Source organism: Mus musculus, chromosome 4, assembly GCF_000001635.26.
Source record: "Mus musculus strain C57BL/6J chromosome 4, GRCm38.p6 C57BL/6J".
NCBI lineage: Eukaryota > Metazoa > Chordata > Mammalia > Rodentia > Muridae > Mus > Mus musculus.
The window spans coordinates 111,441,235-111,461,236 of record NC_000070.6 but is presented as its reverse complement, the minus strand read 5'-3'; the positions used below and the strand labels follow the sequence as shown (position 1 = coordinate 111,461,236).

The 20,002-nt window shown below is 45.1% G+C and overlaps 2 protein-coding genes across 13 annotated transcripts in view; both read right to left on the bottom strand.

Annotated features, from left to right (window-relative positions):
* Positions 1-20,002, bottom strand: part of Agbl4 (ATP/GTP binding protein-like 4) — a 1,266,676-nt gene that overhangs the window by 203,088 nt on the left and 1,043,586 nt on the right. The gene's annotated exons all lie outside the window — the stretch shown is intronic.
* The window catches only part of Bend5 (BEN domain containing 5), a 46,505-nt gene continuing 27,441 nt past the window's right edge, over positions 939-20,002 (bottom strand). For 4 of the 6 annotated variants that reach the window (NR_033793.1, XM_017320366.2, XM_011240594.3 and 1 more), the window contains 3 exons: positions 12,583-12,731; positions 6,939-7,152; positions 939-1,487 (listed from right to left, as the gene is read on the bottom strand). Coding sequence is in view for 4 of the 6 variants with exons in the window: in XM_017320366.2 (XP_017175855.1) it covers positions 1,330-1,487; positions 6,939-7,152; positions 12,583-12,731 (521 nt within the window). In the remaining 2 variants the exon portion in view is untranslated. The remainder of the gene's footprint in view (positions 1,488-6,938; positions 7,153-12,582; positions 12,732-20,002) is intronic. The other 2 variants (XR_376343.3, XM_006503323.3) reach the window with 2 other exon arrangements.

The following is a 20,002-nucleotide window of genomic DNA, read 5'->3' as shown; positions in this document are numbered from 1 at the left end:
CAATGGATTATTAAATTCATTATTACAAATGATTATTGGATTTACTGAAATACAGGGTCTCAGAGTGGCACCCCACTGTACCTATTCAACCTTGAGCTTTTGTTCATAGTTCATCAAATTAAAAAAGTTTCAAGAACTATAGATCAGTTTTCCACCAGCGTCTACAAGTACCCCCCTCCAAAAGGTAGTTAACAATAATTGCTGACATTTATTGAGCTTTTTATGTATTTTATCTCTAATCCTTATAGCAACTCTTCGAGGCAGGTATTCTATTTTTACGGAACAGAAAGAAGAGGCACAGGAGGTTATGTTAATGCCAAAGCAAGCAGAGAGCCAGGCTTAGAACCTAGAAGCATTTGTCCAAAGCCCTTGCCCTTTCCAAAATGCCACACTTACTTTATTGGCATTGCATAAAGAAAAGTGCAAGTCCACAAGAAGATGGAAGGTGGTTTGCCAAAAACATGTGCCGGAGACTGCAAGGTTCCAGCAACCAAATAAAGAAGCAGATTAATGATTATGTAACCTGAAAGACTATTTGAAACAAAAGAGAGAATGAACAAACTGATAGCCACCGACATAGCCCATTTTCTGGATGCAACCCTGTACCACAGCTTGCAACATTATTAGGCTCCCAGTACCCATTTCTTTACAAAGATAAGCTCAAATAAGTCAGGGAAGCAGATTATTAGCACCTTCCAGATACTAATCACAGATCATCTTGGAAAAGTTGAGTGGTCCAAGGCTTGTCCATGCAAGTCAAAGAATGTAATATGATTTGAGACTGCTCCTCAGAGCTGTTACAGGAACCTTGGCCCTTAAGGGATCTTTCTCCTTCACCGGAAGTTTTTCCTAGAGAAGGCTTTGCAGGCCATACGCAACACTAGTTATCTCTATCACACATTTAATATTATGTAAAAAAAAAAATGAGAACAACTGTCTACATCAAGAATTAATGGAATTTTATTATAGAACAAAATAGAGGAGCAGAGAGAGATATCCTCCGATGGTAAAAATAACAGTTCGTATTGTGGTCCCGACAGGCTACTCTGATGCTTTACAGCCCTGCGAAAAGTGCTTTTCCCGTTCCATAACAACACTGGCAATGGCATGAGGCTCGTACTGAGCCTCATGCTGAGTCTCAGTGAATCCATCTGCCTTCTTCGAAGTAGGAAGTCCAAATTCAGAATAAGACACTGACCTCAGTGCCCTGAAGGCCCCCTGCCCAGACACAGCCATGTCTGGTGTAGTCTATTTGGATGGCACCATCACCTGAAATGCATACACCACACACAAAAAAAATGCAAAGGCCTTATGAAAAAAATTTAAAGTTTATTGCAAATTGTATTTTGCTTCCCTTCGTTCTTCATTTTTACAAGATTTGTTGATATCCATGATTTTCTCACAGATGTACTTGTTGACTTTGGAGAGTCTCTGTGCAATTTCCGTTTCATCCACCGTTTCTTGTGCTATTCTGTCATATAAACACTCTAGACAGAAGGAAAAGACAGGAAGGTTAAGGATTAATGATGAATTTGAGAACAAGTCTTTTAAGAAGAGAGAGGATATGCCTTCTGACACACTTCCAAATAACACTTCATATTATTTTACATGGTTATTTAACTAAAGTCCTACTATAAAGTATAGCTAAGCACTATAGATATATACTTAAAAATAATGATAAAATTCAGGCGTGGTGGTACATATCATTAATCCTAGCACTCAGGAGGCAAAGACAGTTGCATCTCTGTGAGTCAGAGGGCAGCCTGGTCTAAATATTGAGTTCAGGCCAGCACCCTCTTTAAAATTATTGAAGATGATAAGCCCATAACCCAGCTTACCATTTTTCTAACACCCCTGGATGCTGAGTTCTCCGTATTACCTGTCTTCATCAATGGTAACCACTCTCCTAATTTTCCTTTTGCTTATATAAAAAATAAAATCTCTTAATGTTATCATGTGGGTATATGTCCCTAAACACTTTCTTTTCCTGTCTTTGGCTTTTTAATAGGGTAAATGGCACCAGAGAAACAAGACTGACCTCTAGCCTCTATGTGCACATATGTACACACACACACACACACACACACACACACACACACACACACACACACACACACACACACACCGGGTCATGGTATGGGTAGTGTGTATAACCATGGGAGAAACTACAGCTTCTTTGGTCTTGAGTTTCCTCACGTAGAGAAACAAGTGACCGTCCAACTATAAGGAATCATGATGGATGACCAGAGCCTTGCCAACCCAGAGAGATGATACAGGATGGCCGCTAAGGCTAACTTGTGCTGAGCCTTCCAATCACATAGGAGCAGGCTGGGGACGAGAGTGGAGGGGCAGTTCAGGTCAGAATCCATCGCTGCTTCCCCACTTCCTGCCTCTCCAAGTATGGGTAGGGCCCACCTCCTCTTGCCATCCATGCTGCGGGAGTGTGAGCCCCAAGTGTACATTCTCTGGGCTGCTTCTTCCTCTCCACGGAGAGAATGTGCCTTCCCTGGCCTTCATTGCCTCCTGAACACCCTGAGTGAGTAACTTCACTTGACTGATAAGATGGACATCAGGGTCTTCTGCTCTTTCTACCTGTAATCCCTTCCCTTACAAAGCACCCACAAGGCAAGTCTCCTTGTTCTCTCTTCCCAGAAGATCCTGGCTCCAATTTTCATCTTCCTAAATCCTGCTCATTCTCTTGTGCTAATAACTATCCAGATGAGTGAAGAGGCCGAGGTCTACCAGTGCTCTGTTCCCATGCCTGTGGAGTTTCCTATGGAAGTATAGATGGTGATCTGATAAAGTCCAATCATCCCCCACTTCCCTACGTCAGGACCATGCTAACAGTCGAGCAACCTTGCTTGGACCTAATCTAAATCAGGGAGAAGTCTGTCAAGAAACGTTCAGGCTCAAATATGGCTCTAATCCCAGGAGCCTCTTGGAAAGACCTAGGATACTTGTCTATATTCAGTGGTGTCTCAAATCAGATAACCGAGGAAGTTCTGTCTCTCCAGTGGTCTTCAACACAATAACAGAGGAGAGAGAAGCAAATGACAAGAGGGAGGTGTGATACCCCCCCCCCCCCAAGAAGAAGAACAAAGAGAAGGGCACACACTGAGGAATGTGTTCAGGAAGGCCCCCACAGAATTCCAATCAGCTTCATTTCCTGGGATAGCAGCTCTGAATGGCCCCTCAGGTTGATTAAAAGGCTTTTGTTAGACTCTAACTTATTAATCACCTGCAGTTGCTGGGAATGTGTCCCTCTGCGAGGGAGCATTTGAGATTATTGCTTAATTAACAAGGTTTATAACAGCGCTAATGTGTCCCATTAAAAAAAGTTATAAAAATTAACCAGAACGCCAATGCCGTGGCTCATTTAGAAAGCCTGGATACTCTGCAAAAGGTCATTCGCCCTTAATAAGATTTAACTGTCACTTTGGAGCTTGTCATCAGAGCAAGGCCAGCTCTGTCCTCTAGCTTTCATCCTTGCAAGGCAGCATCAGGGCTTTCCAATGGTTCTGCTATCTGGTAGGGGACAATTTTAACATCAAAGAGAACACCCACTCAGTGCTGTGAGTCTGAAGACTTCTGCCACTTTAATATGCCCAATGTGACAGAGGATGCTCACATCACACAAAATAAATACAAACAATCCCGGTCCTGCCAAACAGCTTGCCGTGTGGACCCAGCCAAATACAAGCTAGAATCATTCTAATCATTAGGCTAAAAATGGTGACTGTGGGCTGGTATGGCACAGGCACTTTAAGCCTGCCTGGCTGCAGTGAAAAAGTAAAACATCAATCTCGTATTTTAGTACAAAAGGCTTCTGCTGACACCTGAAGCCTGAAGCCTCAGCCTGGCTTGCCTCATTCTGCCATAGCTCAGGGTCCAGGAATCCTCCAGGAAAGAAGAGCTGAGCTAGGTTTTGGGTGCTCTGGGACTCACGGTAGAAGCACCCAGCCACACTAAGAGGTCAAAGAGAATTTCTTGAAGGATAAGATCTTAAGTAGATCTGCTGTAAGCAGCAGTAGCTGGTCCAACAGAATAGGTAGAGAGGCTGTGGCTATTCCAGGCATAAGGAATAATGCTTGCAAATCCCCTGAGGGGAGAGCAAATGAGGCTCGCTCAGTTCATTCTGCTAATAACTAAAAACTACAGCTAGAGATATAGCCAGCAGCCAGACTGAATGTGCCTGTATAACATACTAAGAGGTTCACCCTCTAAACATGGGGACTCTGAATTGGATAGGGTGAGCAGGTGAGTGGTGGTAAGGGGACCTATTTAATTTCTGAGAGGTCATTCTGGTTACATAATCCGGAGAATGGTCTGGAGGCTTCAGGAAAGAGCACACGGCTAGGCCTGAATTATGAGAGTAGAGTAGATCTGGAAAGACAGAAAGGGTTTAAGAGGTATTTAGAAACAGGAAGGCTGGAGAGGCAGGAGTACGGAAATGGGAGGGAGATGTACCTGTCTGGTTGTGCTATTCATTAAGACAGGGAACACAGAAGGGCAGAAGGCTGCCTGGGAAAGGCCAATACTCTTAAGTGCTTATTCTCCATAAGCCGGGAACAAGACGCTCATAAAGCTGAGCTTCTCATGGAGATGAGGGAGAAAGATAAGCACAGAATAAGTAAGACATGCTATGCGGAGCCTTTGACAGGGGCAGTGTGACACAAAGCAGTGGAGGCAGGAGGATGACTAGGAGCTTGTGACCAGCCTGGGCTACAGAAGAAGAACCTTTCTCAAAACACAAAGACAAACATAAAGCACATAGGCTTTCAGCCAAGAAAACAAAAGCTGGGAAGGGATCAGTAAACAGCTACAGTGACTGGAGACTGCACTAGGCAGTGAATGGGGGAGTCGGCCACAGACTCAGAACAGAGGCACACACTCAGCAGGTTAAGTTCATACTGAAACACGACGGTTATCTGAGGGAACCTGGGACCTGCTGCCGAGTTACATTCTGACAAGTGTGACAGAACTGGTGGTTCACACCTTCTGGGCAAAGCAGGGATGCCTTCCCAAGAAAGACCTTTCCAGGGTGGCCCCTTGAATAAAGCTGCACCATTTCAGACAGCAGCCGGCTAAAGGTTACCTCTTATTATCTAAAAATAAGTGGCTGCCTTCCTCATGAAGTTATTCTGAAGCTCCACAAAGCTTCACAAATTAATCATGAGCTAGTCAGGAGGGGAGATACCTGTGTTACATAGGAAAAGGCTGCAGACCAGAGTGAGATATGTGTGGGTTTGAATCCAGACTCTTGAAACCTCAGAGTTGTGACCTTAGCTTAGCTGCATAATCGCTAGCATCTTGCCACCTTGACCTCAAGAGCATTCAACCTAATGAGTCAGTCTCTACCGCCCGTGTTCCAACCTTAGTCTGGGACAGTGTTAGCGCTCCATGATCTCCCTTAGGGGTTGCCCCTCTAACCAATGGCCTCTGGGGCCCCTGCAAACTCAAGCTGCATACTATGGCTTTCACTTCCCTATAAGACTGGCTGTTACCCACTGCTGACCTCCTTCTCAGCTGTGCAGTCAGCCATTTCTCTGTTGAGCTGCTTTACCTGAGTGTGCTGGTCTCTGCCCTGGAGTGGACTCTGCCTGACCTACCACGCCTCTGACCTTCACTGCCTTTTCCTGTGTAACGCAGCTGGAACGCCATATGTTCCAACAGGCCTCCTCCTCAACAGAGCTGACACAGCCCTTTGTCTCTCTCTTCATATCTTATATGAGACTCAGAGAACCCAAAGCTGCCCGACTGTGTCACAGATGTATTTGGTCCCAGAATGTGCTGAACTCTAGGACCTGCTCAAACTAGACATTCACCTGACTGATCACTGAGTCTTACTTTCTTCATCAAAATATGGCAGACCTGGTCATTTAGAGAACAGTGATTAGGGAAAGACTACAAAGCCACTCTTAGTTTCCTGTTATAGTCTAGGAAAAAGGACCTACTACTCCCATGGCCCAGTTTCCTATCTGTGAAAAGGATAACAGCATCCAGCAGTATGGCTGCTGCTGGGAGAGTAAGTTGCTATACTTAAGTGTTTAAGACGGGCATCATTTTAATGTAATGGGATGCGAGTGCTCAGAATGATTAGCAGCGGCTACTTTCATTCTGCTCCATCTACTGCATTCCTTACTTTGTACTGACTATATAGTTCTAGTGTTCTTATATTTATTTTCATCATGAGACTGAGTTCCTTGTAAATGTGCAGGCAGTGTCTTGTCCCTTGTGTTCTCGACCTCCAGGGGAGTCTAGTGGGGGGATGGGGGGGGTGGCTTGAGAAAGAAGAGAATATGAAGGAAAGAAGGAGGAAGGAAAAAGGGAATAAAGGAAGGAACATGGGAGCAGAGAGGCGAGGAAAGAAGGAAGGAGAGAGGAGGAGAGGGAAGCTGGGGAAGGAGTATGGGATATAGCCATATCTCTGGGTGACAAATGACTCCCTGACTTTCTGTTTGCCTTCTCCAACACCAGAAAGGAAGCATCATCAATGGCTGCTCATCTCATCGACTGCTCTAGACATGGCTAATAAGAAGTTTCCTCAGCCTCAGCCTTTACCACTCTCTAGGCACATTCCTTTCCTGGGTGCACTCCTGCCTCCTGAAGTACCTCTCCTCCTACTCACTCCGCCTCTGCATCTGATGAGCATCAAAAGGCTCCTCCATTCAGCGCCCTTCTCCCTGGGACTCGGCACAACCCTTTTGAATGCTATACCCTCCAGTCACATTTGTGCCGCTATCCACATTCATTTGTCCTGGCTAGTGTGAGATCTCTAGTGACAGCTTACGATGTCTGCCTCTATGTTCCTATGTCACACTCAGGGGCTGGCATACAGGGGCTTCAGTAAGCATTCACCAAACTGAATCCTGTAAAACGCATTGCTGACAGAGCGAAGGACAGGCCGTCCGGCACCGTGCTCCCACTGGGTAAGCTACCTCTGACGATGCTGAGCTTGTGAGGAGAGAGGGGTGGCTTTGGGATTGCATCCTTCTTTTTTTTTGTGGCGACTCCTGTGACACTTCTGTTTTTCAGAACATCTGTTCCCCAGATCATGACTGCCAAGTTCTTCGTGTACTTAGAATCTCCTTGGGTAACTTGTAGCTGGTGCCATTTCTCCTCATCAACCCAAATCCCGCTTCCCAGATGGACCTGAAAAGGTAAGAACATCACACCTGTTTAGTCCAACAGGAAGGCAGCTGGAGGCCACTCCTGTCCTTCAAAACACTGCTTCTTCAGTGTAAGGGGTTTGTGCCACACATGCAACAGCCAACTCACTCGCAGAATCCCTGTGACGTACCAGGCCTTACTCTAAAGCCTCCACTTCAGTGTCTTAAACAGAAGGTGCTATGATAATTAACACTGTCATTTCCGATGGGAAAACTAAGTTCTGTTAGATGAAGTCACTCATTTTTGAGTGGCAGAGCTGGGGTTCTAAACTGTACTCGTGTTATTAGACGGCTGCTCTGAGCCTGACTTACACTCGGGACACACGTGCTTATATGTGTTATACTGTAGGAAGACCAGCTACTCTCCTCCCTGCAGATTCTGAGGCATACCTCTTGCTCACCTGGTGGAGGTTGCATGGAGGACTCTCCCAGCTGTAATGACCACTGGTACCTAGGCCTCCCCTCCCCAAGATTCTGACATATTTAGTCTGGGTGTGGCCTAGACATCATGACGGTTTAGCTCCCTAGATAATTCCAATTCAGAGCTAATTTATAAAACCCCTGCCAGCTGGCAGGAGCAGAGCAGCTGTTGGCTCTGCAGCCAGCAGGAGTGTAAGTGTGTGAGCCCTTCCCAAGCTCACACTGCAGCTTCCTTTACGAAGTGGGAGACTTGGATTCCATCTCAAAGTTCATCCTTCTGGCTCAGAACATCTAGGATTTTAAGAAACTAAATACAACTACAATATCTGGTTGATTTTGGTAGCATACACACCAGAATACAATCTCGTGCTCCCTAGAAGAGACACGGTAAGGGTGACGGTGAGAGCCAATAAATCACGCTACCCTCTCTGCTTCCAGAATGTTTAGCAATGAGCTACATCTTTAAAGTTTGTCTCTGCTTTTTGGCCTTTGACAACTTGCAAAATAATACTTAATGTCCATCATTAAAAAAAAAAAAAAGTTTTGACCTTGATATTCAGGTTGAGTTTCTGCTGCCCTTGGAGAAGGCAGAAATGGTTTCTGTGGGATGGAGAGGAGGAGCCTGCTAATGAGCTGACCTTTCAAAGGGGTGAGAAGGCTCTGACAAAGGCTCTTGCTTTCATAAAGACCTGTTGATCATTGCTAAGGCATGGTCAGGAGGCTTCTTGGAGAAGGCTTCAGTCTGAAGATGGCGTGCACATACGCACACACAAATTGATGGCAGAATGCAAGAACTCAAGAACTCAAGCTCAAGAAATGGTTAAAGATCCTTCTGCCAAAGATTGGCTTGGGAAGAAAGATGGATCCAGAGAAGGGCAGCCAGGCCAGCCAGGCCAGCCAGGCCAGCTAGGCCAGCCAGTAATACCTGCTTCATCAATTATTGAGGTTTTCTAACGATGAAAACAAAAGAACCAGGCAACTCACTTTCATTGCTAAGAAAATGTTCTACGTGCTACATCTAGCTTCACCTTCTTTTGCTCAAAAGATCATTCAGCCCACTGCGGGAGGCCAGATAACCAGACCTACCTGGCCTCTCTGCGCTGAACACCTCAGTACTGTAAATCAGTTTGTTCTGCCCAGAAAGATAAGCAGCCCTGGGGTGAGATGTGCTGCCCTGAACTGGCTTAGTGACCAGAGCCCAAGGTCAAATGTGGCCTTCTGCTCTGTTCACTTCTGAACTGCGGGTGGACAGTCTGTACCAGGTGAACAGGCACGCTGAGTGCACAATCTCTGATGGACCTGTGTCCCTCCCTTGATAACACAGCCAGCCACACAAGCTGAGAAAGGAGGGAGACAAGGGACTTTGCTCTAGACTAGATTCTGAAAGAGGAAATAAAGACATATGGAGCACGTCTCCTGCATCAGCCTTTTGACTGCTAGGACCATAAGTCTGCACTATACCACCTGGTTTAATTTATTACTCTGGGGGAAAGATGAAGCCATGTGAGCCAGTGTTCTAGAACGAAAAAAGGAGCCATATTTTTTAGTTCCTTTAACAAGCTCAACTTCCTTAATGCTCATAAGCAGGTAGAATCTGCTGTTATCATTTTATACATGTGGGCACAAATTTGGGGGACTCAATTATTTTCCCCAAGACATACAATCAGTCAATTTAAAAATCAGAACTCAAGCCCCAAATCTGTATAGCCTAGTTTATGCTGTCCTGGCCTGCCCTGATGTAGCCTGAGTGTCAAAGGGTATGGGGGTGGGGTGCTCATGTGGTTGAAAAGTGCACACCTAACACAGCAATCCTCCGTTATTATAGGTTTCCCTTTGAGTCTTCTGCACCTGCAGGCCACATCCTGTGCTAGTTCCCAGTACAGTATTCCACGGGCAGATGGAAACTGGATAAAGCCCGTCTGACTGGCTTTCTTGTGAGTGGCTGCTCCGTCCCGCCCAGCTCACCCTGTAATCACTGACATCCGCTTTCCCCCTTTGACTAGATGACCTCAGCAGCTCAGCAGTCTCCAATTCTGTTTTCATGCCAAGATAACCTTTTGGAATTTTGAATGGCTTCCTATTTCTTATCACATTAGACCTGACCTCCTCAGCCTGGCTCCATTCAATCACTAAAACACTAACTCCATTCTTCTATAAAGGCTTGGAGCACACCTGCCTCCTTCCAGTGTGGAACAGGAGGAGGATGGGCTCTGAGCTGTCAGTCTTGGGTGTGTCTCTTCTGTCAGCTTTAACATAGGCCAGTCACTAGACTTCTCTGAGCTTCACTTTTCTCAACCACAGAGGGGTAATCAGGATCTAAATGAGATGAACTGAATGTGAGAACTAAAGCTAGAGGCTGCTACGTCCTCAAACCTCCTTCCCATAGTAGCATCCCTACCCTTAGGAAAGAAAGGGATGTCTTTAGGATGGCAGAGTCACGTCATCTTAAGCTACACAGCTTGCCACACATAGGCCATGGTCCAGGAAATGTTGCTTAACTGCTACAGGGTTGTTCCAGCCCTTGTAAAGTACCAGCTTACCTACAGCCATTTACTTCCTGACTCAGTCCGACCTGTCCTGGCACATCCCAGGGGGGAGAGATCAAGGCTCTACCCCTTCTACCTCCTGCAGAGTGATCAAGACCAGTCTAAACTCAAAGCAATATTAAACATATGGGCATAGTTAATATATCTTCATGGCTTTGGTTTCACCTCTGATGAGCAGCTCTTCCTTAAAAGAACAAAATAGTTTCTGGCATCCACCGAGTTCAATGCCAGTGCCACAGAATAGACAGAAACAGTCCTTCGGCCTCAGGAAGATCCATCGCAGGTCCATGCTGAGCAACTGAGACAAGGCTTCTTGAGCTCAGCACTCATGGCTACAGAGTGTAATGTGGCGTTCCCAGGGGCACAGCTAAACAGACTCAGTCCTGGCCTAGGAACTAGGGGATCTGGCTTTCAGTTCCCACGTACCTCTAACCTGTCACATAGAGCAGATGGTTTCATGCTCTAGGTACATTTTCAAGACTTGTTACTTAGCGCATAGAAATAAGTTACACTGTTTGATGGTCTTTGAAGTTGTGTAATGAGATTTTTTTTTTCTTAATAAAAACCATCTTAGATAACCAATGGACTTCATCAGAAAGTGATCTATATGGCAACAAGCCCCATTTACACAAACCATGGTAACATTTGATCAAACAGTTAGCTTTCCTTATCAGGGAGGTTATAAAAATATGACATCTGGTAGGATGGATTTCAAGAACTACTTTGTGAAGTATTTTATAGGACAAAACTCATTTCTAGTAGCAAATGGATCAGATTCCGCTGTCCCAGGCCTTGCAGAGATTGGGTCTTCTGCTCACACAGGAGAAGGAAGGGTCAGGTGACAGTAGAGCCAGGAACAATAAGGGCAACAACTAGGATTAGCAAGTGACACCTGCTTCCCCGAGGAGCCACGGTGCATTTCCAGGGTCTGCTTCCTTTCCTCCTGGTCACAGTCCTTTGCCTGACTACAAATCAGTCTCAAAGAAAAGCTTGGTGAGGGTTGGAGCAGTGACTAGGAGGAAGCAAAAGAGGCGTGGCTTAATGTGTGTGTTTAAAATTAAACAAGGTTTCAGAGACCTATTTTCTTGGAAAAGAATGCTACTTTTGTAGCAGAGCTCAGAAGCTGCCTGGCAGCTTTCAAAGCAAGAGAGAAACAGATTTCTCTTGGAAGCTACTTAAGAAAAATTCTTCAGTCACTCCACAATCTGGTCTTGACTAAAAGGAATTCAAGAGACCCAGAACGGTTCTGCCATTCTAACTTCAACCTGGGAGGTTCACCAAACTTAGATAGACACTTCTACTCCCAAACGGCCTATGGAAAGCATCCATCCAGTCTGCTTCTTAGGGATAAGGACTCAGAGGCCCAGGAAGGCCAAGAACTGGCCTGATGTCACACAGGAAGTACGGAAGTAGAGCTGTGCTATGTAAGGCTCAGGCTTCTAACCCCCACTCCTCTGCAAAGCTGACTGGGAAAGCCTGCTGAGTGAATGAAGACAAGGCCTATACCTTGCCTCATCAAGTCCTGGCCCTGCAGAGAAGGCGGCACTCAGATGCAGAGTCTGGCAGCACATCCAAGAGAGTCCGGGAGATAAACATGTTTCTTTTCCTCATCTAGACAATATTTTCTTAGGTTCAGGGCAGACAGTTGTGGAATGTATCTAAACAAAGCATGTCAAAGAACCTTTCCTTTTCACTAGGGAATGATATCAGAGACCACCCAAAGCACGAGGCAAGATAAACAAGCTGACACAGATGACTCGGGTGCCAAGGAGAGGCAAGTCTGAAATGTGTTTGGTAGTGGCAGAGAGTCTAACACTAAAGCTGGATGCTTCCTGGACAAAGGGCTCTGAAAGACTTCTCCTTACCACCAGGGCTTATGATCTGTTTTCAGGAGTCAGGAGAGAAAATATGAGGAGTGATGTGTATCCCTGGAGTGGGCCAGTGCGTTGGGGACAAGGAGTATGGCTCATTTACCCATCTATGCCCATGACAGGGCTGAGAGCTAAGAACATCTACTTTGTTTGCAAATGCTGAATGAACATACACTGAGTCGCTATCTATAATGTGTAATGCTATCTATAAATGTAATTCACTTTGAGTTAACCTTATGCATTCTAGGTACCTGATTTTATAGGAAGTGAGGAAGAATATCAAACAATCAAATGAATTACTTTTTTAAAAAAAAATCTTTTTCATAAATAAACTATTTTAAAATTCCAGGTTAGTTTCAGTTATTTTGACTCAACATTTTTGTTTTTTTGAGAGGAACAAGGGGAAGTCCCAGGAAACCTATGCTACTATGCAATAAATTCCACAGTCACCAAGGGGCTAGGCTGGGAGACTGCCTGGCTAGCCACACAGGGTTTCAGAAGGTCCCCACTGTGCTTTCCACCTTTCCTTTGACTAGCAAGCACCTGGGGGAATGGATATTGAGCTGAAAACACTACCTTGCCATTGTCTAGGATATACTTGTCCATGACAGGCGCAGGAGCGGGGTAATAGGACGACGTATTTGCTTCCTCACTGAAAGTGCTCCGTAACTCCGGCTCGGGCTCGAGACATTCTGACTTTACTTTTTCCAAGTCAATGGCGGGACCTAGGCAGTTAAGAAAAGAGATCTGTCTAGAACTCCAAGGAAAGTAAAAGGCAAATATTCTTAACTATGCATCTATCAGCATATAGTGGCACTAGAAAAAAAAACTAGCTTATTTTTGTTCTTTATGCTACACTTAAACCCAGACTCCAATGCACTATGAGGCATGAATGTCACAAGGAGGAATGAGAGGGTTAACTAGGCTTTAGTCATTAAGGATGATTAAGGGACATCTTCTAGGGTATCAGTGTTTATGCAGAATGGCAGGAGACTCAACTGCCTGCACAGGAACTAGGGTCTGTTCAGACTGCTAGAAAAGGATGGCAGTTAACTAGAATATGCAAACTGTGGGCTTGCCAACAAACTCATCTCTGGAGCTTATGAGGGAGAGGGCCACGTGGACCAAGGGAAACGAGGAAAGCTTTGGGGAGGGATGAAAAGGGTTCCCCCTTCTTGAAACATAGGGTCTGAGCAAGGACATTTCAACCAAGACATTAAAATACAACACAGAGCAAGCTACTGATTGCCTGATACAGCGATCACTCACTTTTTATTTTAATGCAATCAACACAAATTATGTAAGATTTAAATAGTGAAAGGAAGCTGGGGAAACGGTTGCTGTTTTGTTTCTAGGGTGACTTTTTTCTCTACTAGCTTTGAAAATGACAGAGTATTTTTTTCCTTTTTAATCATCTATTGTGTCTTGATTACAAAGGAACAGAGAAAATGGGTAAATAAGGCCAAATGACTCGATTAACTTGTCTGCAAGAAGCAACTTCAAAAGTCTATAGTTTCACATTCTGGCCTTGACTAAAATCAAAGCGCTGTATGTTGCTGTGTGCTTAGCTTAAGTATGTGATGAAATAGGGGTGTGACTTCTTATCCTGGCTATATGGACAACTGGGAACAAAGCTCTGTATTTACTAAATGCTTGCAACTCTATGCTCAATTGCCATATCCTCTATTTTGCCTGATGGAGGGAATGTCTCTGTGAGCTTGTTAGTAGAAATCCTTATGACAGGGCTTTCCAGAATAAGAGTATCATCTCTGAATTGCTGGCAGCTAGCAGCTGATGACTGCAAGAGAGACTCTCTGTAGTCTCCAAAGACTTAGGCATGAGCTTTGCACAAAGCTGACCACAAAATGGATAGTAGTCAGAATGGCACAGATAGAAGAACATACAGCATCTTGATATGGATTGAGCCCCATCCCTGGCTCTGCTGTGTTATAGTTTTGTGACTATAAGTGAATGAGCTGCAGATGAAGAAGTTGGTTGAGCGAAGGACAGATAGCATCCTTATCTTCCTGACAGCATCTTCTATGTGTGCCCTAGACAAGGTCCAGGCCAAGGTCTTTATCTTTCTCCTTCTGTATAAAACCTGATAGGTGCTCTCTAAACGTTTGCTAAAGAAGAAAGGCTCATAACAAAGACTGCATCCAAAGTCCCCAAAGCAAGCGCATGCCAACGTTTCCCCTCTGCAGGTGTGAATTTCCACAAATGAGTAAGTAAAACAATTGATCTTTCCTCAGTTCTGGAAAGCGTAATTATTCTACTCTCCCATAAAGACAGGCTGAGGTGTTTGCTTTCTCATCCTGCTCTGATGTTCAGGGGCAGAAAAGAGAAATGGATGAGAAGGCCATTGCATCCACAGCTCTTAGACCATCTTTACAAAGTTTTTGAAACCTCCTTTTCCATCTAAGAGAAAAGACTGTTAGGCAAAGGCTTTTATGACCCTGATCCCAGCACACAGGCTTGGGAGGATCAGGTGTTCAAAGCTAGCTTCATCTGGATAGCAAGTTGCAGATCAGCCTGGACTCCATAAGACCTTGCCTCAAACAAGAACTACAATGGCTCAATGGCTGCCAAAGATAACTTCCACATGACCATGACCTTGTTCCTCCTTGCTTACCACCCCCACCATGGCCCAGGACAATTAGCCTTCTCTATGTCTAGAATTCAGATTGCCCCCTTGTACATAATGTTGTCCTAGGCCTCTGTGCCATTAAATGAATGTTGAAGACTGCCTTTCTGTCTGTCTGGTTCCCCATCAGGTAGCTTCTTTCTGATGCCTTGCTTCTAGGTAGTAGTCTCTGTGTTATTCCTTTTGAGCTGTGTGTGCAGACAGCTACCCCCTACCTGTTTTCAGGGTTACACTGAATTGCTCTTCAAGAGCACAGTTTTACTCACACTGCACCTGTAGAGCCTGGGGTACCTGGCACATGGAAGGCTCTTAGTAAATTTTCTATGACATGAGAGGGCAGAGACGGCTGGAAGGGGGTAGGTGTCTGATAAGTATGGGCAAAGATTCTAAAGTCCCCGATGCTAAGTAGGGTGTTGAGGGAAGAAGTGTGGGTAGGAAGGAATGTCTGTAAACCTTTTGTAAAGTCCAAGAAATAGAAATCAGGACTAGATTAGCATCAGAAACAGCTACTTAGAATAGAAAGTTGGGACTGGGAGCTATGATTATAAACAAATGACTCTATCTATATTGGCAGAAACTAGAAGAACAGGAGTTGAGCGTCCTCTCTTTGGCTCCATGTCTTGTTAGTCCAGGCTCATGAGACTGATTTCTCGTTAAGTAGCATCCTCCACCCTCCACACAGACACCATTTCTTTGGCCACAGTGGCTGTGCTTCTATTGTCCTTTCTTTCCAATTGTCCAAACTCCAATGGTGGTGCAAGGCCTAACTCAGATGACACTTCTTCCGTAAGACCCTGATCCTCTGGGAGAACGGTGATTTCAGTCGAAGTGTTCTACCCTCCTCTCTACCCTTCTTGGCATCATCCCTACTCCATAGATTCATCTGGTGCCTCACCTAGACTGTGAAGTGAGCAGAGGCAGGGACTGGACTGTCTCTCTGTGTCAGAGACCATTGGGTACCAAGAGTCAAATTCTTATCTCAAGACTTAATTTACTTACTTTAACCTAGTCTCACATGAAGGAAGGAATGACAACATGGCAGATTGAAAACTAAATGAGTAAAACATATATATCTACACATACACTCAAACACATACTCACAGAGCGAGAAAAAGAGAGAAAGAGAGAGATACACAGACACAGACAGACATACACACATGCATGGAGACATATAAATACTTATGTATATATGGAGACATTTAAACATTTATATGTATATATGTATATAAATGGAACAAGAGAGAGAGAGAGACAGAGACACAGACAGACAGAAAGACATATATGGGGGGGGTGAGTACCTAAGAGTATGGCACAGAGTCGGGACTCAGTAAATTAGCACCCAGTGTCTAAACCTACACATCTACTTGTATGCTTATTTTTGACTCTGCTAAACATGACTTAGTGAGTCTGGGGGTCGCCATTGGTCTGATTTTTGCCCCTCATACTTAGCTCAAGACCCTGTACAGGAGACTTTGTAAACCACTTGCACCCCCTTTCCTAAGCCCAGACTCATCTCTCCAGGGACCAGCAGAGCTCTGCCAAACATGGAGGCTACTGGCTCTCAGGGAAAAGCCTTTCCTAGCAGCCTGAGTCAGAGTCATTCAACACTGGTGGCAGTCCTCTGCAGCAGCCTCTTCCCTCTGGCACACTGTCCATCCACAAAGTACCAATCAGGGCCACAGCCTGAGCAAGGGAAAGGGTTTGAGCAGACTGGGTGTGACTCCAAGATAAAAGATCTTAAGAAAGTCACTTCATCTCTGAACCCAGCTTTCCTATTTACAAAAGGCACTATGAGTCTTGAATGACAGGACCAAAGGAAGGCACAGGACAGAGGCTCAGAACATGGCAGATGAATGGGGAAATGAGCCAGTCACTAAGGGACATGTTCAGTATTACAGAATCAGGAAAGAAAAGGAGAAAATCCAACAAAACCGACCACCAACAAAAAGCCTTATGTTGTTTCCTTGGAGAGCAGAGGGAGGGAGAGCCTCTAGTGCTTTTAATTTAAGATGTTGGGGGGGGGGGGAGAAGGGTCACTTCATTGTAAATTTTAGTCGGCTCCACTCCTGGCTCCACTCCCAATGTTGGCAATTTACATCTCATTACAACAAATGCTTCAGATTGCTGTTTTGCTTTTTAAAATTTCTGAGGCATTGTTCTGCCTCAAACACATGTGACCAAATTAGCCACAATAATAAGCACTTGAGCTGGGAGACAACACTGTGCGTTCTGGCGCAGATATTTTAGGTAACAAAGGAACATTTTCATTTTGTGGGAAGAGTAGGAAGAAAAAAGAAAGGCCTTTTGATCCACTGGCATTCAGGTAGTGACATACACTTGAGGTTTATTTTGGGGAAACTATACCTTCCATGGAGAAAAAAACCCTCGCAGCCAAGTAAAGAAAGCCTTTTCAAGGGCACAAAAGGCAGTACCTCCTCCTTCAGTCATTCATGAGCCCAGTCACCACACAAGCTGACACACAACCCACACAACCGCCCTCACCACACAAGCTCTGTAAGAGACGCTGAGATTCTGGAACGAACAGAAAATACTTTAGCTGTCTGGAAGCTTGTAGTTGTGCACATGAAACACTACGATGTCATACACAGATTTGACGGGTGCACAGTGGAGGTAGGAGACAAGCCATGGTCTAAATCCCACGTCCTAGATCCTCTACCTCTCTAAGCCCTGGTGATTCCTCTTGTAAAATGAGGACTGAGCCACAGAGGAAAACAGTCGGCTTGTTGGGACAACAAAGAGGTGCAATTGTACTGCCTTACTTTTAACTCTGAAACGTTGCCCCTTGATGTGATTTCAAGGAGATCTAGAGGTCACCCGTGTCTCCAAATCCTATATATGTCTGAACATGTTCGATTTCTTCTTAAAAGAATTAAATCATACTTATTTCTAGATGTCTATAATGAGTCTGAAGTATACATCTAGATTTCGAACATGCAAATTAAATCAAGTCAAAACTCTTGAAAGCAGACACAGCACAGACTGTGGCACGTGGGGCACTGTGGAGTTAGAGAATGACAATCTGCTTTCCAGAAAAGAATCTGGACATGGACAGTGACATAAAACAATCAAGGAAATAAGCAAGGGCCTTGGGAAGAGACGGAGAGGGACCCAGGCAGGGCAGATGCTTCTGTGGCCCAGGGCAGAGCGGGCTGATCAGCCTCTGGGGACCTTTCCATGCCCTGGAGAATGGCTTTGACCATTTTTCACCTACAACGGAGACAATGCACCTTCTTAGCTTCTACAAGGGCCGAGGCAATCTGGCCTCTTTCCTTCAGTGAATCGATCACATACCTAATAAATGCCATGGATGAGCTATGTGGCTTTCAGAGACTCAAAGGCAAGCAGCTGGAGAAAGAGGTGACATACAGACTGTCACAACTGCTGAGTAGCTGACAAGAGGACCTGGAACAGAAGCAAAAGCAGCCATGCTGGACCTGGAGAACACTAGGACTGCCTCAGAACAATGGTCATACACTTGGAGGATGGGCAAGCAATGGTTGAGTGAGCCCTTGGGGTGGGGGTGGGGTATCTTCATAAAGTAAAGGCAAAGTGGACAAAATGCAGGTTCCCTGCCTGACCACAATTTGGGCAGTCTGACAATCTACACATATTTGGGAAGGGAAAGGTCCCAACTGATCAAGTGATCCTAGAAGGCAGAGCTGGGCTGAGTGTGGTTTAGGAATGCCATCAGCACAAGTGGCAGCTCTTTGGTCCTTGGCCCCTTGCGTCTACATTTCCTGAATGTGGTTTGTGAACAAGGACTGCCACAGACTTTGTTGGGCTGAAGCAAAAGTAATTCTGGCATGAGGCCTGGGCTGGGTGAGATTCCAGCAGAGTACATGGAGGCCTCCCAGGTTGGCTAGGCTCTCAGAGAATCTGAACCAGAGAGCAGCAGGGAAGAAATGGGTGTGAGAGAAGGCATGAAGCCCTTCAAAAAAAAAAAAAAAAAAGAGGAAGTGGAAGTAGACCCAAGCATACAGTGTCAGGGCACTGAAGTATTTTTAATTAGCATGAAGACCCTTTTCAGTCACATGTTAGAAAAGGACAGAGGGCCAGTTTCTATTGACTGTCATCTATGCTAAGTATCTTATAACAAAAAAAAAATCTGTCTGCCACAGCTTCCTGGTGGTGAAATCCCCACATGTATTTAGATTCTATGTAGCACAGCCATGTTCTCTCCTCTGGGTTTCAGTTTTTCTATCTATTAATATGAGAATGAAAGGATGAATTATCTTTTTCCTAAAAATAGAATGTCCATGAAAACTATGGGTAATTTCCGATTAGAATCTTGAAGCCATATAATCTAGTAAAACAGACACTATGAAGAAACGAAGCAGGAAGCCTGAACAAGAATGTGTGTCTTAAAGCTCCAGAATTCACAGGCAGGTACAAGAGGAGACTCTGCCATAGAGAGGCCCAGGGGCTGGATGACTGATCAGACAGCCTGACTTATGGAAAAATAAGATAGGCCTACATGTGAAAGTTGGTTCTTTCTGGGCCTGTGGCCTCAGGCAAGTCACCTAATCTCTTGGAGCAGCCTGTTTTCCCATGATGAGCCCACCTGCGGCTAAGGTGGCTGGTTGGCTTTATGTGTAAAAAGTTTCTAGTGTCTGCCCCAAGGCACATCTAAAGGGGAAGTGAGCTGGAAGTTAAACCCTTTGCCATTTGCATTTCCTGAGGGGCACAGCCAGCAGCAAACAAGCCTTTCACAGGGTGACACTGAAGGCAGAGCCCAGAGATTGCTTAGCTGCTTAGCAGCTATCAAAGGGACAGGAGCTTCCCCTCAGCTTCATCCCCTTGACCCACAGGAAAATGGGTTCTGGGAGAAAAGATAAGGAGAACCTAGAATTATTTAACAACATTGAGATCACATTTGAAAATAATCTGGCATTAACTATGGGTAATTTTGATAAGCCAACAGAGAGAAAAAAACAAAAAAGCAAAAAAACAAAACTTAAATGAAAGCTGGCCACTATCATTCAGATAAATGATGCCATTCTCATTGGCGGATCTTTTCGTGACTTGCAGTTGGGCAGCACCAGGTACGTAGTCTTCTGTCCCACTCCAACCTTGGGAGCAGCTGTGAGCCCCCAGGGCTTTACTTTTACAGTGTGACTCTTCCTCAGCTTCCTCAGCCTGCTCTCAAAATCCAATTATTTTTAGTGTTCCTGCTCATTAGTGAGAGAGAGCTGAAGACAAGGCAAGGGACTCAAGGAGGGAATCCTGAGCAACGAGGAGGCAGAGTTTTATCTGGTGACGTCTGAAGGAACGGATGCTGGGACTGGGGATCTGAGACGGGTGATGGGATCTGAGACTGATGGGGACCCATCA